Source organism: Ambystoma mexicanum, chromosome 7p, assembly GCF_040938575.1.
Source record: "Ambystoma mexicanum isolate Mex_15411 chromosome 7p, UKY_AmexF1_1, whole genome shotgun sequence".
In the NCBI taxonomy this organism is placed as follows: Eukaryota; Metazoa; Chordata; class Amphibia; order Caudata; family Ambystomatidae; genus Ambystoma; species Ambystoma mexicanum.
The window spans coordinates 153209711-153229064 of NC_090939.1; the positions used below are offsets into that span (position 1 = coordinate 153209711).

A 19354-nucleotide genomic window follows, 5' to 3' on the forward strand; every position below is an offset into this window, starting at 1 on the left:
TTGATTCACATGCTCTTTACAGCAGTACAAATCCACAACCAAGGGAGGGGACAAGGCTCAACAGCAGTAACTACACCTGGAACCGACTCGCCTCAAGTGAATAGATTGCATAGCACCGCTTGGCTGACCAGAGGCTCCTCTGGAATCCCTGTCAATGCTGTAAAAGCTTGTGAAGTTGTCTGGACCTCCATGTAGCAGCCCTGCAGACGTCAAGCAGGGGTACACCAGAGAAACCCAGTCGCTGCAATGGCTCTGGTGGACTAGGCTCTCGGCCAACCAGAAAGATCGGTTAGCTAGACAGACAGTGAATGATGCAGCCGGAGAGCCACCATCAACAAGGTCTTTCCACGATTCACAGGTCCAAAATGGACGAACAAACTGAGCAATCTTCCGATTCTTATTCGTGCGTGCCACTTAAAGCTTCAAGGCGTGAGCAATGACCAGCTAATGCAACGCCCTCAACTGGCGACGACTGGTGTTTTTGCCTGCCTTCTTCCCGAATCAAAGGCTTGAGGTGAAACTGATGACATATTAAGCATAAAGGTGGGGTGTGAACACAGTCCACCCTTGTAGTGTGGAATGATAAGTATGGCTATCTGCAGGACAGCGCCTAGATCTCCGACCCGCCTGGCTGAGTTGATCACCACAAAGAACGCCATCTTCCACGAGAGAAACTTCAGCGGGGCTTGATGCATCGGCTCAGATGGTGCCCCCATGAGCTTAATCAAGTTCCCAAGCTGGTGCAGGAGCCTTCACCAGCAGTAAAGACCTGAAGAGGCCCTTGATGAACTCCTTGATGAGCCCGTGTGACCACAGGGAAGGCCTACCCTGTTGTCCTGGTGTAACGGGATATGGCGGCAAGGTGTACCTTGACAGAGGCGTGAGTCAGTCCAGCCTTGGCAAAGGAAAGCAGGTATGGTAGGATCTGCAGTGCTAGGCCACGCAGAAGAGTAATCTGAGCAAGGCATCACACGAAGAAATGCATCCCCTTATGACTGCAGCACGTCAACATTAAAGAGGCTCTGCACTTTGCCAGGATGTCCTTACATTCCATTGGTAAGGAACAAGTTACTTACCTGTAACTGTTGTTCTGCAGCATGGGTCTGGCATGGATTCACATGATCATGAATATTCCCAGTCAGGCTGGGAATCCTCGGTAAAGAAAAAATCAGTATCAGTTTAGTTTCTGATCTGTCTTTCGTAGTAGTAACCAATCACTGATCTCTGTGTCATACTGACCACAGCCAATGACTGCCCTCTACCTAAGCCCCGCCTCTGGCAGCCATCTTCAGATTTGGTAGCACGTGAAGTGGCAGTATGACCAAGTGAAGAGCCGCAGAGGGGTAGGCGGGAGGGTTCGCATGTGAATCCATGCCAGACCCATGCTGGAGAACAGTTACAGGTAAGTAACTTGTTCCTTCTCCAGCATTGGGTCTGGCATGGATTCACATGCTCATGAATAAAGAATATATAGCAGTACACACATGCACAACCACGGGAGGTGGCAAAGGCTCAACATTAAGCATTACATCAAACTCAACATTAAGCAATTCTTACCTCCTCACCAGGCTCACCTTAGGCTCACCTTAGGCGAACTGGTTGCGCAGCACTGCTTGGCCGACCCTGGACTCCTCCCTGGAATCCCGGTCGACGCAGTAGAATTTCGTGAAGGTGTGCGTTGACCTCCACGTAGCAGCCCTGCAGATATCCAGCAAGGGCACACCAGATAGGAACGCCGTGGTAGCTGCGATCGCTCTGGTGGAATGGGCTCTCGGACGGCCAGGCAGTGGTCGGTTTGCCAACCGATGACAGTACATGATACAGCCGGAGAGCCATCTGGAAATGGAGGCCTTTGAGAGAGCCTTCCCCTGATTGACAGGTCCAAAGTTCACAAAAAGTTGACGTCTTCCGAAAACCCGTCGTGCGGTCCACGTAGAACTTCAGCGCTCTAGCCACATCCAGCGAGTGCAAAGTCCTTTCGGCCGGCGAAGGCGACTGGAAGAAAACAGGCAACACCAAGGGTTTGTTGAGGTGGAAGTCCGACGGCACCTTGGGCATGAAGGAGGGGTGCGTCCTGAGCACCACCCTCGTGTCGTGAAAAGTCAAGTACGGTGGCTTGCAGGAAAGGGCCTGGATCTCTCCCACTCATCGTGCGGAGGTGATGGCCACAAGGAACGCTGTTTTCCACGACAAGAACTTCAACGGAGCCGAGTGCAGAGGCTCGAACGGAGGTCCCATGAGCTTGGTCAGCACCACGTTGAACTCCCACGCCGGGGCCGGAGCCTTCACCGGCGGGAACGATCTGAACAGTCCCTTCATGAATTCTTTCACCAGACGATGAGACCACAAAGACGTCCGCCCTGTGGTTCTGGTGTATCGAGAGATCGCAGCAAGATGAATCTTGGACGCGTGAGCGTCAGAAGGTACGGCAGTACTTGGGGGGGCCGTAATCCGTAGAGGGATAATCTTCTGTGCGTGGCACCAGACAGAGAACCTCTTCCATTTGTGTCCATAGCATTTAAGAGTTGAGGACACCCTGGCCTTTGCAAGAACCTCTCTGCAGTCGGCCGGTATGTCGTATCCTCCAAACTAACGCTGCAGGAGCCAGGCCTGCAAGTTCAGCGACTTCGGGTCGTGATGGAGGATGGCACCTCCTTCCCTGGAGAGAAGATCTGCGTCCACTGGCAGCTTGATTGACGGGGATGCTGACAAGTCCAGAAGGTCCAGGAACCATATCTGCCACGGCCACGCAGGTGCGACGAGGATCATCCTGCACCGTGACCTCTTGAGCTGGTTGATGAGCCGGATCGGCAATGGAGGGAACGCGCATAGAAACAGGCCCTCCCAGGGGAACGAGAAAGCATCACCCATGCTCCTCGGCTGGGGAAACCTGCTGGTGAACCTCCGGCACTTTGAGTTCGTCGCCGTCGCGAACAGATTGATCTGGGGAGTGCCCCACCGTCGAAAGAGGCGGTCCACTAGATCCTGTCGTAGTTCCCACTCGTGGCACGAGCGCAGCTCTCTGCTGAGCGAGTCGGCGATGGTGTTTTTTATTCCTGCCAGATGCAACGGCACCAGAAACATCCCTTGGGCGACGGCCCAATGCCACAGATCCTGCGCCTCCCTGGACAGGGCTGGGGATCTGGTACCGCCCTGCTTCCTGATGTAGAACATGGTGGTAGTGTTGTCGGTGAAGATCCTCACCACCTTGCCCTTGAGGGACGGAAGGAAGGAACCGAGGGCCCAAAACACTGCACGGAGCTCCAGGACGTTGATATGGAGGGACTTCTCCGTCGGGAGCCAAAGGCCTCTCGCGTGCAGATTTTCGGTGTGCGCTCCCCACCCTTCCAGGGAGGCATCCGTGGTCACTGTCTCCTGGTGGTCGGGGATCTGGAAGTCCATACCCACCATCAGATGCGCACGGGTGCCCCACCACCGGATTGCTCGTCGGAAACTTCGTCAAGTGTGATCCTCTCCTCGAAGCTGCCCGTCCTCTGGATCCAACGCGCGTCCAGGAATTACTGTAACGGGCGCATCCAAAGCCTACACAGGCGGACGAGATAAATGCAAGAAGACATCATTCCGAGGAGGGATTTGATGGACCTCACCCTGGCCGCGTCCGCAACCAACATCCGCTGCACCTTGCCCAAGATGGCCCTCGTCCTTTCCTCCGACGGAGAGGCCAGAAGCGACACGGTCGAGCTTCGCTCCCAGAAATAGTGCGACTTGCGAGGGCACCAGGTGGGACTTGGCGTAGTTTATGGAGAATCCCAGGTCCGTGAGTAGTTGGACGGTCCTTGCCGTGTGCTCCACGGCGAGCTCCTTCGTCTTTGCACGGATGAGCCAGTCGTCCAGGTAGGGGTAGACTTGGATCCCCTCTCGGAGCAGCTGCGCCGCCACCGGTGCGAGGCACTTGGTGAACACCCTGGGTGCCCACCCCAAACCGAAGGGAAGGGTTTTGAACTGGTAGTGACGCCCTTGGACCACGAACCTGAGAAACTTTCGGTGTCCCTTTAGGATGGGGATATGGAAGTAGGCATTCTCCAAATCCAACGACGACAGGATATCGCCCTCCTCCAGCTGACCCAGGACGTGTTGGAGGGTGACCATCCGGAACTTCTGTGCCTTGATGAACTTGTTCAGTCGTCGTAGGTCCAGGATGGGACGCCATCCTCCTGTCTTCTTCACGAGGAAGTATCTTGAGTAAACTCCGGAGCCCCGAAGCCTCTTTGGGACGAGCTCGATGGCGCCCTTCTTGAGCATCGCCTTTACCTCCAAGAGAAGTTTAGGGACGTGATGTTCCTTCCTGGCCACAGGGGGAACGCGCGGGCACTTCTTTAGAAACTTGAGCGCGTGACCCTGAGCTAGGGCGTCCAGCACCCAACGGTTGGTGGAGATGGACTCCCACACGCTGACGAAGCTTGCCAGCCGGCCTCCCACCGGGGTGCTTCGATGGGGGCCCGACCCCGCGGCCGGTTCAGTCCTGCTTCGACGAGCTTTGCCGCCTTGTCCTCCCTGGCGACGACGACGGGGTCCGCCTGACCTGCCTCGTCCCCTGTAAGCTTCCTGTGACGACGAACGGGCTGCTTGACGGTAGGTGGAAAATCCGCTGCTGGAACCTTTGGAGGCACCCCGTTTGCTCCGCCGCTCCGAAAGGGCGGCCGCTGTTGCTGGAGAAGCCCCAGAGCCCGGGCCGTCTCCGTGTCCGCCTTGATGGCTTGAAGGGAATCGTCCACTGTTTTACCAAACAGGTTGTTTTCGTCGAACGGCATGCCCAAGACTCTGGTCTGCACGTCCTGACGGAAGTCCGTAGCCTTGAGCCATCCACGCCGCCTAAGGCACACACCGTTGCCCAACTGGCGGAATCCAGTGTCCGCGATGTCCGTCGCAATCGTAATGGTGTGGTCCGACGCCACCTCTCCTTCCTGCAAGATCTCTAGGGCTTCCGCCCTCTTGTCCGGTAGGAAGTCCAACAGGGGGGCCAGTTTGTACCACAACTCCGTCGTAGCGGGCTACGATAGCCAAGGCGTTGGCCGCCTTAATCGTCGTCGATGCCGACGAGATGACTCTGCGTCCCATCGTGTCCAATTTCTTACCCTCGCCGTCCGGCGGGGTGGTCGACGCAGAGGCCGCGCGCCCCCCCCCCCCGCTTTCTTCCTGGCAGCCGCAGAGACGACCGAGTCCGGGGTCGGCTGTGCCCGGAGGCACAAGGGGGCCGCGTCCGGGACCCTGTACTTCTCGTACCGATCCCTTCTAGCCGGCGTCGTGGATGGGTTCTTGAGGAGGGCGAGGCCCTCATCCCAAATATCGTCCAGTAGAGGTATAGCGAGGACCGTCTTCCTCTTGGCCTCGCGACGTTGATAAAGGAAACCTTCCTTCTTCTCTTCCGGGCAGAGCTGGAAAAGCTCGGATGCCCTGGCGATCATGGAGTGAAACGATCCAATCTCGTCGGGCGGGGAAGCCCGGGTGGGAGGGGACGACGGGAGATCCTCGTCGTAAACCTAGTCGTCCGCACCCGTCGCGGCCGTGTCAGTCCCCGTATCATCCCCACGTGTCGTGGACAGGGAGGAGGGCTGAACAGGGCGCGATGGCTGAAAAGGAGGTGGAGGATGAATCCTCTTAGGGGGAGGGCTCCCAGAAGGGCCTGGTTCCGGGTCCCCCGTCGGGAGCGGTTCCTCCGTCGGTGGTAACGGCAGTCTCGTCCTTATCTCACAGCATAAGGACTGTATAGCCAACAAAATGGCCGCCGAGTTGTCTTGCGGCACTGGTAGAGGGGAGTCCGACGGGCGGTCAGGAGCCCCGTCGGCACCCTCGACATTCTCGTCGTCTCCTACGTCGGGGTCCCTCCCGACGGGCTGGTCTTCTTCCACGCCAACGCCGTGGCGTAAGACTTCGATCAGCTCCTCCTCAGAGGTTGAGGCCGAATCCACGACGACCTCCTGCCCCCCCTTTTTCTTCTCCGGAGGTTTCACGGGGGTCCTGTCGATGGGCAAGAAGAGGACTCCCTCCGCGGTGGCAGGGAGACTCTGGGCCCTGAGGTCGCCACCACTGGTGTAGCCTCCACAGGCTGAGCCAGGGCCGCCGCGACTGTCTCGATAGAGGCCTTGGCCGGATGGATTAAGGCTTTCACCACCCTAGGTGCGCTCACCGCCTTCTCCTTGGGGGGAGGGTCACAGCCTCGCTCCCCCTCCGGTGGGGCCTTCGAGCTCGACCAGGGTCTCTCCAGGAGCTTCGCCGGGTGCTCGGCCTACCTCTTACCCGAGCCAGAGCGTTGGCTCGTGGTTGATGGCGCCGGGGAGGATGCGCCCTGCTTGGCGCCCGTAGAGCCCGACCGTTCGGCGCTCCCGGTGCCAGCGGACTCACGGTGCTTGGCCTTCTGTTGGACCCCCGTCGGCCTCAAAGGTCTTAGAAGACCGCTCAGATTTCTTCTCACCTGACGGGCTCCTTCCTTCCAGCCAGTTGGCGAGACGTTGATGGCGGTCCTTCATGGTCCCCTCCGACATATTGCCGCAAAACGCAGTCCTTCTCCACGTGCGTCTTGTCCTCATGTAGGCAGTAAAGGCAAAGCGAGTGTTCGTCCTCCTTAAAGACATTCTGAATCTGGCATCCAGGGCAGCCCCTGAACAGCTTTCCGGGCGTCGAGCTTCCCTTCTCCTGGGCCATGTCCGAGATGGGCCTGAGAAACTTCTGGAATCCACCAAAAGCGTGGCTCGACGAAATCTTCACCCTTGAGGGGCATAGACGAATCCGACACGGGTCCCTGTTAATCGGATGAAGAGACGGTGGAGCTTGAGGCTCTTTGACCGGAAAAAAGAAATTTTTCTGAGAAAAAACGTGAAAAAAGCACCAACGCTCGAGAGCAATAGCACAAGGATCCCAACACTTGAACGTGCGGTAAAAATCTGATGGCTGCCAGAGGCGGGGCTTAGGTAGAGGGCAGTCATTGGCTGTGGTCAGTAGGACGCAGAGATCAGTGATTGGTTACTACTACGAAAGACGGATCAGAAACGAAACTGATACTGATTTTTTCTTTACCGACGATTCCCAGCCTGACGACGGGGAATATTCATGAGCATGTGAATCCATGCCAGACCCCATGCTGGATAAAGCATAATATCCAAATTCGAGGGCTGCAGGAGCAAGGCCCCGAGGTTCAGCGATGCCGGTTGTGGTGTAGACTCGGTCCTCCATCTCTGGCGAGAAGATCAGGAAATAGTGGCACAATGATGGATGGGGCTGCCAAAAGACGCAGGTCTGGATAACATTTATCACGGACACACCAGAGGCATGAGTATCATCCTGCAGTGACGAGTGCTGATCACTCCTAGCAGGCGTGGGAATGGAGGCAATCGTATAGGGAAAGTCCCCCACACAGGAACAAGAAGGCATCCCCCATGCCCCTTGGCTGCAGGAACCTGTTGACGAACCCCTGACACTTGGAAGTTTATCAAGGTTGATCTGGGGTTGACCCAGTTTGTGGAAAAGAAGATCACTTGGCCCGTGTGCAGCTCCCACTCCGGGCAAGAACAAACCTCCCTGCTGAGCGAGTCTTCACTGGTGTTTGTGCCCGCCAGGTGAAAAGTGACAAACATATCCTGATGAATGGCCCAGTGCCTCAGATTCTGGGCCTCCCTGGAGAGAGCTGGAAGGCGCATCCCACCATGCTTCAGGATGTAGAACATGGTGGTGGTGTTGCCCATGAAGATCCTCAACATCTTGCCCCTCAGCAATGGCAGGAAGAACTGGAGGGCTCAGAAGACTGGCCAAAGCTCCAGGACATTGATGTGAAGGATCTTTTCATCTTGTAGCCAGAGGCTGCTGTCGTGCAACTGTCCAGTTTGGGCTCAAACATTCCAGAGAAGCATCTGTGGTGACCCTCTCCTGGTAAGGAGGGACTTCGATGGCACCCCTTGCATGAGATGGTGCAGTCGATCTTGTCCATTAAGGATCATGAGACTTGCAGCCACCTCGCATCCAGAAGCTTCTGAAGAGTCCTTATCTGTAGTCTGCAAAGGCAGAACGTTGATGCAGGAGATCATGCACAGCACAGACTTCACAGCTTGCACCGTAGACTACTGCGCAGACTACGGATGCTGCACCTGACCTAGGATGGCTATCACCCTCAATTCTGAAGGAGACGCCAGACAAATTACTGTATTGTAAAGCTCCCAGAAAGAGCATTCTGCAATGGCTTTAAGAAGGGCTCTGATAATTTATGGAAAATCCCAGATCCATCAGCAGAAGCACGTCCTAGTCGTGTGTGGCTCGCCACTGAGCGGGATCGGATGAGCTAATTGTCCAGATAATGGATGCACTCCAGCCAAAGCTGAGGCACCACTGGAGCCATGCACTTTGTGAAGACCCTTGGGGCCGAAGAGGAGCGCCTTGAACTGAGTCATCCCTGGACCACGAACCGCAGGACCTGGCAGTGCTTCTGGTGGATGGGGACGTGGAAGTAGGGGTCCTCCAGTTGTCAGACAATGTGCTGCAACGTGACCATCCTGAATTTTCTGGGATTTCAAGTACTGGTTAAGACGTTCAGGTCCAGGATCGACCTGCACCCTCCTGACTTTAGGGCCAGAAAGTATCTGGAGTACACTCTAGCCCCAGAGGCACTGGGGACAGGCTCTATCCCCCCCCCCATTTTAACATGGCGTGGACCTCCTGCAGCAGCTGCACCGTGTGCTCTTGTCGAGCCAACGGGGAAATCAGAGCCAAGGTGTGCCCCTGTTCAAGAGTGTCCAGCACTCATCTGTCGGTGGTGATGGCCTTCCAGATGCTGACGAACCTACTCAGCCAGCCTCCCACTGTGGTGCCCAAGTGGTACACCCTCTCCTCCCCCAGTCATCAGCCGGTTCATGCCTGTTTTGGGGTCGGGGCCCTGCAAGCAGCATAGAAGCAGTCATTCGCTGCTGTATGCCTGTGAGTGACTGGCGGCCTAGAGTCGTGGAGTGTGAAGGCTACCTATAAGGGGGTGGTATATCCCTTCGATGACCTTGCAGACTTTTGTCTCGAGGGACTAAAGGACTGACAGACATTGCAGTAGGGTAGCAAGAGAACGTGCAGTCTCTTGATAATATGCAGGGACTAAACGGTCTTGCCAAAGAAGCTCTATCAAATGGCAAGTCCAACACAAGTTGGTGGCTTTAAGCCATCCCTGCCAACAAAGACACTTGCCCATTTCATGGAACCCTGTGTCCACAATGTCCACCACCACTAATGGCATGGTCCGAGGCCACTTCCCTTTCCTGGAAGAGCATCAGAGCTTCTACCTTTTTGTCCTCTGGCAAGTCCAAAATAGGCCCCAATTTATACCATGGTTCCGGATCATAGCGGGATAAAATGGCCAAGGCATTAGCAGCCGTAATGGTGCTGCAGTAGCATAAATGACCCCCCCCCCTCATATTGCATCCAGCTTCCTCTGCTGGATGCAATACGAGGATGGGTTCGCCAAGCGTTTCGAGTCTCGGAAGAATGGGACCTTAGGCACTGGGGCAGGGGGGAACACTGCATTTCCTCATGCCTTTCTTATCGGGTGGAGCGGTGCTCTGAGTCTTCATTAGGGCCAAGCCCTCATCCCAGATAGAGTAGCAAGGGAACGGACATGGTCTTTCATCTGGACGTGTCGTTGGTAAAGGAATCCTTCCTTTTTAGTCTCCTCAGGCACCAGTTCAAAAAAGTTCCAAAGCCCTGGACATAGCGTGAAAAGAGCCGAACTCATCCGGTGGAGAGGACCTGTGTGGTTCATCAGTGCCCACCAGCAGGTACAAAATCAGCCTCCGTCGCCTGTCCAGGTGTTCTGCCAGATCCCCAGTTGGAGTCAATTCCTGAAGAGATAGTGGGGTTGGTTGACACCTTGGACCAGCTAGTCCTTTGACCTGCACTTGCAGAGGACCCCCGGTAGAAGGCCTTTGGTGATTCCTAGACAGAGCAAGGCCTGGTGTGGGAGGGAGTCTAGTCTACTGAATTTAAGAAACAAGCGTGTGCAGCATAGTCGGTGTCCTAAGACATGTCCCTCGGCTGAGGCGTGTAAGGAATGGGCAGTGGAGGTTCCTAATTGATGCGCAGCCTCTGCCGAGGTGGGGGACTGGCTCATCTCGTGGGGACACCTTCATACACTGGTCCATGATGCCCGTTCGCGGTCCGAATAATAATCTTGTATAAATCTGCACTGGTTTAACTGGGGCAGCTTGTGGTTCCATACCCTTCTTAGGGTCAGTAGGAGCTTTACCCTTTTACCCTCTCTGGAGGCTTCTGGGGATGAGCAGTCAGTGGAGCTGTCCCCATTCCAGGGGTCTTAAATGGCACCACAGCAGCTGCTTCATGCCATGGCGGTAGGAACATCCGAGGGGCAGCCACTGTGACCATGGACACCGCCTTCGAGGCCAACTCCCACCTTGGAAGTAGTGGTAGTTGACAAGGTATTAGACAGGGTGGTAGAAGGAGCCTTCGTGGTCGTGAAGTCGATGACTAAATTGTTTTGGCCGGTTCAGCTACCAATGGTGCCGCCAAGCAGGGCAGCGAAGGGCCAGCTTTAGATCTGTTGTATTGTCTGCCAAAGGTAAGCAGCGTTTTGAAGGAGTCAAGGACTTTCTCTTAGTGGGTGTGCCAGTCACAGGTAGGCTCGCTGTAGAAGTAGTCCGTGACTGACCTTGTCCCTCGAGCAGGGACCCGAAGCCGCGCCAAACCCAGTTGGATCTTCTTGCGGCCTGGCCTTTTCGACCCCCGAGGGCAGGGCACTCAAAGGATCGCTGCCTCTTTTTTTTTTAGGGAGTTTGGTTGTGGGACTGGGCGGTCCTGGGGGCAGTATGACCATGCCTGGAAGCAGAGTCAGGCCCTGCCCGATTTGAGCCATGCTGCCAGCCTGCTGTAGTGATCCTGCTTAGTCTTTGAAAAGCCATAGCGGACCTTGCATCCCACGTCATCATGGTCTGGATACAAATTTAGGGTTTCCACCTTAGACGTACACATTCCTCAATCCACATTTTGCGCAGAGTTTGAAGAGGCATCTCTTTCCCTCGGTCATGGTGGAAAGACGTGAAGTAGGCCTTCTCGAAACTTTGATGGAAGATCTGCAATGTATTATGATCTTCACCAACAGCGGGTGCCTGCTGCCAGTAACTGACCTCCGGTCGAACGATAAAGAAACACTGCCAAAATGTGCTGAAAATAGCTCAGAGTGCAATAAAGGCTCCCAACACTGACAATTGCGGTAAAAATGTGAAGATGGCCACCAGGGGGGAAGCTTAGGGAAAGTACTATTATTGGATGGGACAGTAGGACCGGAAGGACAGTTATTGGTTTAGAGGAGAAACACTTTACTCTAAAGTTTTTTTTAACCGAGGATTCCCAGCCTGACTGGGAATACTCATGAGCATGTCAATCCATGCCGGAGAATTGGCAATAATCCAGACTAACCACTGGAGATCCCACAAAGCACATGAGGGGAAAAACGAAATTCACATCTTTGCGAGGTAGGCCACCAATCCTGCACGGCATGTGGAAACCTATCCTCCACCAATTCCAATCGTTTCATTCATTTTTAGCTACAGTTTGAGCCACAGTAAGTCAAAATATGATCAGTGTGCTTTTTTAGACCCATTAATTGCGTATTTTCAACATTTGCAATATGATAGAAGCCACTCAACACCACAAGCCAAAAAATTATGAAGATGCACTTCATTTTTACTTTACCATGAGGTGTGTTACTTTGGGCTTCAGATGACAGTCTGGGAGTCTCAGGCAGAGCTTTCGGAGGTACCTTGACAGGAAGACTCTGGAGAAAACCAAAAATACATTTGCTGTAGTCCATAACATGCAGGATAAATGAAACTAATTTGCAACACCTCGACTCCAAACAGTTTTACCTAGGCCTCCAGATAAGGTGAGTACTAGGCCTTTTTACGCATGAAAATCTTGTAAACACGCCAGATTTATTATTTTCCTGTGTATATTTACACAGGTTTAGAGCAAAGGGCAGTGCAGAGGTCAGGTTACTTGACAAACCAGAAGGCTTCTTTGGATTTTTATCCACATGGATGTAATTGCATGCCACCTCTGAAACAGAATGTATTTCTGTGAAGCCTTTAAAAAAAACTGCACACTGATAAAAGGTTTCTTTCCATTCAGCTTCAGAAGCACTGCATATTTTCCTAGAATTTTAGGATTGTATAATATGGAAAACTAAGTTGCTATTGAGAATATTTTGTAACAATTTATGCTTTTTTCCCAGTGAAAGCAAACCAGTATTACACAATTGCATTTTTCAGAGTTTCTGTGCTGTGTTCATAATCATGCGGCAGCAGATCACTTTTACACTTATAATTTAATGTACACCCTAATTATAAAAACTGTAAAATGATGAGTATGCACGGTATAGTTTACATCCGTTCAACTTTGCCGCCAATGGGGCACTTTACTATAAATGGTCAGTGGCAGCAGAGTCTTTGCTCAAGGATGAGTGATTGTCATTACACCAATCACAGGTGTTCTATCCTCAAATCTTCAAGCCTACAATTAAAACATCCACAACTTGACTCTCCAGGAAGTGGAAGCGCTGTACAAAAACAAACAAATGAAAGTTACATTGGTAATTGAAACTCAGCAAAACCTGTCCCTGTGATAATCCAGATAGGTATTTAACTTTATGTAGCTCTTCATACATGGTTCATCCAACATCTAGGTACTGTGATTATTATACCTCAGTTGGTTCTCAATTAACCGACCTCTGATGGATGTTAGTCAATAAGATAGCTCAGATGGTTCAGCACTTGGCACTCCAAACTGTGCGTGATCTGTAGGTTGCAGGTCCGAATCCCGGCAAGTCCAAATCAGCCTTTCGAGGTTGATAAAGGAGTACAGACTTTGGTTTGGTGATAAGTGTGATAAATATGTTCTATGTAAAGCCCTTTGCCAAAAGCGCTATATAAATAACAATTAGACCATTAGATTAGATATAGAATTTAGCATGGAGCCCTTGCCTCTCTGCACTGTTGTATCATATCATTGGCATACCATTAGGTAGTAATAGATCCTGGAAATGAGGACTTTCATTAAACATCAAAACACAATTCTGCTATCAAACCTCACAACACAATACAAATTCCTGTATGCTTTACTATATAATTAGCTAGGTTGTGATTTGAACATTTAAATATATACAGGGGAGGTCAAATGGCCAGACCTTAGAGAAAAAATGAAAGGTGTATTCTGTCACAATGAAGAAAGCTGCCACATAGTAATGATTTCCATACAGTTTTTGCACATGTCGGCTGGATGTCATACATTTTACTCTTGCAAAGGGGAAAAAGTCATTTTTACTCTTAAAATCAAATTTACTCTCAAAGTTTAAAAATAGGGAGTAAAATATTCCCACCGCAAATTCTTGCCTGGAGCACTGGTTTTGCCTTCCGAAACATCTTGAGCATGTTAAATTGACAAAACCGATTTGGTTTAACTAACACCAAAAGAAATATAATGGATGCTAGAAAAGCTAAGCTGCCATTGCAAGTGCATAAGTGGGGTGGGACAAAGGTTTCCACATTGTATCTCATTTATCTGGATTGCAGAGTAAAACAAGCATTGCCAATAGCTTTGGGGTTTATTGCTGTTTTTAGCATTCATACGCACAATGGTGCAAGGAGGGGTGTGTAAAGTTTCAAAAGAGGTTATGACAAGGGGTGCAGGTGTGCTATTGAATGAAGTGGAATAGAGCAAGAGAGAAAGCCATTGATAGAGGTTGACATCAATGAGCAAGAGAAAATGAGCTGGTAAGGGTAAGAAATAAAGCGAGTGATAGGAAGGATGAGCGGGGGTAAGGTGGTTGGGGTAGGGTGGGTTGCATGGTGGGGTCAAGAGTGGGTAGGGTTGAGTAGAGAAAAAAGGAGGGTAGGATGGGAAGGTGGGGTAGACGGGGGAGATGAGGTGTAGCAGGGTGGGGTGGTGGGAGTAGAGAGGGAGTGGGTAGGGAGGGTTAGAAAATTGGTTGGGTTGCCAGGAAGAGAGTGGTTAGGGTGGTGCTAGAGTAGTGTAGGTCGGGTAGTGGGGCTAGAGAGGGGTAGGGTGGGTGAGTGAGTGATGGTAGGGCAGTTGGGGTAGAGCAACCTGCTTTTCTTCATGTGTTTTGGACAACCACCATTAATCCTCACCATTAACTAGGCTGGCTAAGACTAATGGGATTTTTAGTCCAATATATCTGGACAGCCAAAGGTTGTAGACCCATGTGCTTAAAATGTCTACCCGCCATGTAAAGGATTGTTCATTTATATGAACAGAAAGCACAGGTCCAAACTAAGATTAACAATGAAATGAGCACAACAGAGTAGTGTGATGAATCTGGTGAGGTCATCACTTCTGTCCCAGGAGTAACCTCGTGTGGCCAGGTGATGGCAGCCACTCCTGACCCTGTGGGGGTGGCTGTGCGAGGGAGGATCGCATGAGGGGAGGAGACCCTAAGGGGGATGACATGTGAGACGCAGTATCCCCACCAATAGACCATGGAGCCCCTTCCTACAACCCTAGGGACAATCCCTTCCCCAATGGCTTCTACTCATCTTACCATTGCCGTAAAAATTACTTGGATGAGAAAGTATAGGTGTTGACCAGGGGACAGGAGCTGGTGCAAGGTCCGTGGTGCCAACTGGCTCGGTGAAGGAACACATGGGAACGGACTGCAAGGAGCACCAGGCTGTGAGGATGCCAGATGCAGGCTAGAAGCTTCAGAGCCTTTGCAGGTGTTGGAAGGCAGCATGCTCACCACCAGAGCCTAGAGAGACGCTGAATGGAAGAGCAGGAGCTGTGAGGGGCACAGAAGCTGCAAGGCAACAAACAGAATGCCAAAGAGCTACACGATTGTTGTGGGAAAGCCTATACACTCCAAGAGCAGGCTTATTGGCAATCCTCCCGAAAACAAATAGCATGCAACAAAGTGTACGAAACAGACCGAGCAACTGAATACTATAAAAGACAGGAACACATTGGTTACACTAGGTAATGTTCCTCCCACTTCTTCATCTTTGATGTATTCATAAGATTGCTTGCAGCTTCGGAAAAAATGTTCATAGTGTCAGGCGTCACGAGTCGTGGCCCTTGACAGCCTCCATTGTGACTGACCGTAATGTAGATGGTGGTTTCAGTAACATGTGCAGCGACTGTTACCTCAGTTCTAGTTGTTCCCTTCCAATGCTCAGCTGTCTTAAGGGGTGACCCAGACATTAAGGAAGGTGTAAAATGACAGAAATTATCAGCAATTAAGAGGGAGGGATGGGAGGGCTATGAGGAATACAAGGGAGGATAATCGAAAGAACATTAACAGGTGCAAGGAACAAGTTACTTAGCTGTAAATTGTTCTCCAGCATGGGTCTGGCATGTATTCACATGCTCAGGAATACAAGAATACATAGCTGTACACATGCACAACCACAGGAGGTGGCAAGGCTCAACATTAAGCATCGCTTACCTCCTCACCAGGCTCACCTTCAAGCGAACAGGTTGCGCAGCACTCTCTGGACTCATCCCTGGAATCCCGGTCGGCGCAGTAGACTCTCGTGAAGCTGTGCGTCGACCTCCACGTAACAGCCCTGCATAAGTCCAGCAGGGGCACAGCAGACAGGAACGCTGTGGTAGCAGTGATCGCTCTGGTCGAATGGGCTCTGACGGCCGGGCAATGGTCGGTTTGCCAACCGGTGACCGTGCATGATGCAGCTGGAGAGCCATCTGGAAATGGAAGCCTTCGAGAGGGCCTTCCCTTGGTTCACAGGTCCAAAGTTCACAAACAGCCATGATATTTTCCGAAAACTTTGTGCAGTCCACGTGGAACTTCGGCGCTCTAGCCACATAAAAGCTGTCTTCCACGAGAAGAATTTCAACGGTGCCAAATGCAGAGGCTCAAATGGCGGGCCCATCAGCCTTGTCAGCACCACGTTGAGCTCCCACGCTGGGGCCTTCACCGGCCGGAACAAGCAGAACAGTCCTTTCGTCATCTCCTTCACTAGGCAGTGGGACCACAGCGACAACCACCCCGGATCCTGGTGTAGCAGGCGATAGCCGCCAGATGAATCTTGGAGGCATGTGTCAGCCCTGCCTTGGCCAGCGATAGCAACTATGGCAGCACTTGAGGGGCCGTAATCCATAGAGGGTTGATCTCATGTGCACGGCACCAGACAGAACCTCTTCCATTTATGCCCGTAGCACCTAAGAGTCTAGGACGCCCTGGACTTTGCAAGGACCTCCATGCAGTCCGCCGGGATATCGTAGCCTCCAAACTCGTGCTGCAGGAGCCAGGCCTGCAGGTGCAGCGATCCTCGGTCGTGATGTAGGATGGCGCCTCCTTCCCAGGAGAGAAGGTCTGTGTCCGTCGGTAGTTTGACTGGTGGGGTGCTGACAAATCCAGAAGGTCCGGGAACCATATCTGCCTCGGCCACGCCGGTGCGACGAGTATTATCCTGCACCAGGACGGCCCGAGTTGACTGATGAGTCGCAGAAGCAACGACAACGGTGGGAACGCATAAAGGAACAGGCCGTCCCAGGGGAAGGAAAATGCAACACCCATGCTCCCTGGCTGGGGAAACCTGCTGGCGAACCTCCGGCACTTTGTGTTTGTCGCCATCATGAACAGATCTACCTGGGGACTGCCCTATCGTTGAAATAGCAAATCCACTTGATCCTGCCGTAGTTCCCACTTGTGGCACGAGCGCAGCTCCCTGCTGAGCGAGTCAGCGACAGTCTTCTTTACTCCTGCCAGGTGGAAGTAACAGGAACATCCCCTGGGCAACGGCCCAGTGCCACAGATCCTGCACTTCCTTGGATAAGTCTGGTGATCTGGTGCCTCCTTACTTCCGAATGTGTTGTCAGTGAAGACCCTCACCACCTTGCCCTTGAGGGACGGAGGAACGACCCGAGGGCCCCGAACATGGCTCGGAGCTCCAGGACAAATTGTAGTGACCTCTCCTCCGGGAGCCAAAGGCCTCTTGCGTGGAGATCTCTGGTGTGTGCTCCCCATCCTTCCAGGGAGGCGTCAGTCTCCTGATGTGTCAGTCTGAAAGGCCATACCTGCAACTAGATGCGCACAGTTGCCCCACCACCGGATTGCTTTGCAGAACGTCTTGTTGAGGGAGATTGTCTTTGAAACTGCCCGCTGCTTGCATCCAACGGGCGTGTAGGAAATCCTGCAGTGGGCGCATCCGCAACCTGCAAAGGCGCACGAGGTAGATGCACGTTGACATCATGCAGAGTAGGGACTTGATGGATCTCACCCTGTCCATGGTCAACAGCCGTTGTACCTTGCCCAGGATGGCCTTCGTTCTTCCCTCCGACGGCGAAGCCAATCGCGCCACTGACAAGTCTGGCTCCCAGGAACAGGGCGTCTTGCGACGATACCCAGTGGGATTTTGCAAAGTTGATCGAGAATCCCAGATCTGTGAGCAGTTGGACGGTCTTCGCTGTGTGATCTACGGCGAGCTCCCTATGACTTTGCTCGGATGAGCCAATCGTCCAGGTAGGGGTAAACGTGGATCCCCTGCGGGCGCAAACACGCCGCCACCGGTGCAGGGACTTGAAGACCCTGGGCGCCGACTTCAAACCGATGGGAAGGGCCTTGAACTGATAGTGTCGTCCTTGGACCACGAACCGTAGGACCCTTCGATGTCCTTTGAGCATGGGGATGTGGAAGTAGGCATCCTCCAAGTCCAGCGACGATCGGAAGTCGCCTTCCTCTAGCTGTCCCAGGACGTGCTTAAGGGCGACCATCCAGAATATCTGGGACTTTATTTATTTGTTCAGACGACAAAGGTCCAGGATGGGTCGCCAACCACCGGTCTTCTTTCGGACAAGGAAGTACAGCGAGCACACTCCAGAGCCCCAAAGACTCTTTGGGACAAATTCTATCGCGGCCTTTTTCAGCATTGCTCGGACCTCCAGAAGTAGCTATGACACGTGGTTTTCCTTCCTGGCCACAGGTGTTAAACAGGGACACGTTCTTTACATTCCAGAGTGTCCATATGGGCCAGCGCGTCCAGTACCCAACGGTCGGTGGCGATGGACTCACAAGCTGACGAATTGCGTCAGCCGGCCTCCCACCGGGGTGCTTCGGTGGGTGCCTGACACCGCGGCCGGTTCAATCTTGCTTCGCTGAGGCCCTGGACCCTTGGCCTCTTCGGCGACGACGTCCTCCGGCCTTGCTGCGGCCTTTGTAGGCCTCCTGCGACAATTGTTTAGGGAGAATTCTCATTTATGGCTAATTTCCCTTACCTAGTGAGTCCCTCAGCAGCTTTGCTGGATTTCTGGGGTTTATGTTTTCCACCTGATAAGTGTGAACCTTTTTCCCCACTCTTACATGTGTTTTGCCATGTGTATTTCTACTGCCTGTGATCTTGGGCTCTGGAGCCACACCAAACCATGAGCCCAACTCTTGTGTGGGCACCTTCAGTGCAGTGACGCAGGGTTGTCTCAGACTTCCCACTGACTCCATTTCTTTGGGGCTGACTACTGTCCCCCAGAAGCAGGTTAAGTTGCCATTTACTTTATGTAGTCATTAACCAACAGACCCAGGACACCCCATCTTATATGGAGTATTAGAAAGGATTAGCTCCAAACCTTTTTGTCTGTACCTCCAGGAGCCTTGTTTCGCTCCCTTAACACCAAGACTTGGCTGGTGGCAGTGGCATCTACCCTCTTTTCTACTGCAATTATACTATATAAACATGGTACTGTTTTAGGCTATTGCATTAGCCTCGAACATAAACCTGCTTGACCAAATACATTTTATTTTGGCTCCGGTCGTGTTTAGTCGCCATTTCTTTGTGTTAATATCTTTCTTGGGTTTTACCTTGCGCGGCAAACCAGGTTTGCCTTTGTTCACCGTCCTTTGGCGGGCTTCTGCAAAGAAGCCCTCCTTTGGTATCCAAGTGGGCTGAATGTGAGGGAGGGGTTTAGTAACCCCCTGCACAGGGTCTCCTTGGAGACCCAAGTCGCACTTTGTGTCCATTGGCTGAGGTGGTTGTCCGGGCTTGACAATCCCCCCTGCTGTGTGATTAACAGCCAAACTCTGTGAATGGGGGATTTTGGCATAAGAGGCAGGACTCTTGAGCTGGAAGGAACAAGTTACTTACCTGTAACTGTTCTCCAGCATGGGTCTGGCATGGATTCACATGCTCATGAATAGTCCCTGTCGTCAGGCTGGGAATCCTCGGTAAAGAAAAAATCAGTATCAGTTTCTGATCTGTCTTTCGTAGTAGTAACCAATCACTGATCTCTGTCTCATACTGACCACAGCCAATGACTGCCCTCTACCTAAGCCCCGCCTCTGGGCTGAAGTGGCAGTATGACCAAGTGAAGAGCCGCAGAGGGGTAGGCGGGA

General features: G+C 52.6%; 1 protein-coding gene across 1 annotated transcript in view; it reads right to left on the minus strand.

Moving 5' to 3' along the window:
- MAEL (maelstrom spermatogenic transposon silencer) overlaps positions 1-19354 on the minus strand; it is a 1183486-nt gene that overhangs the window by 871152 nt on the left and 292980 nt on the right. The window contains exon 3 of the mRNA XM_069635969.1: positions 11695-11776. Coding sequence (XP_069492070.1) covers positions 11695-11776 — 82 coding nt within the window. The remainder of the gene's footprint in view (positions 1-11694; positions 11777-19354) is intronic.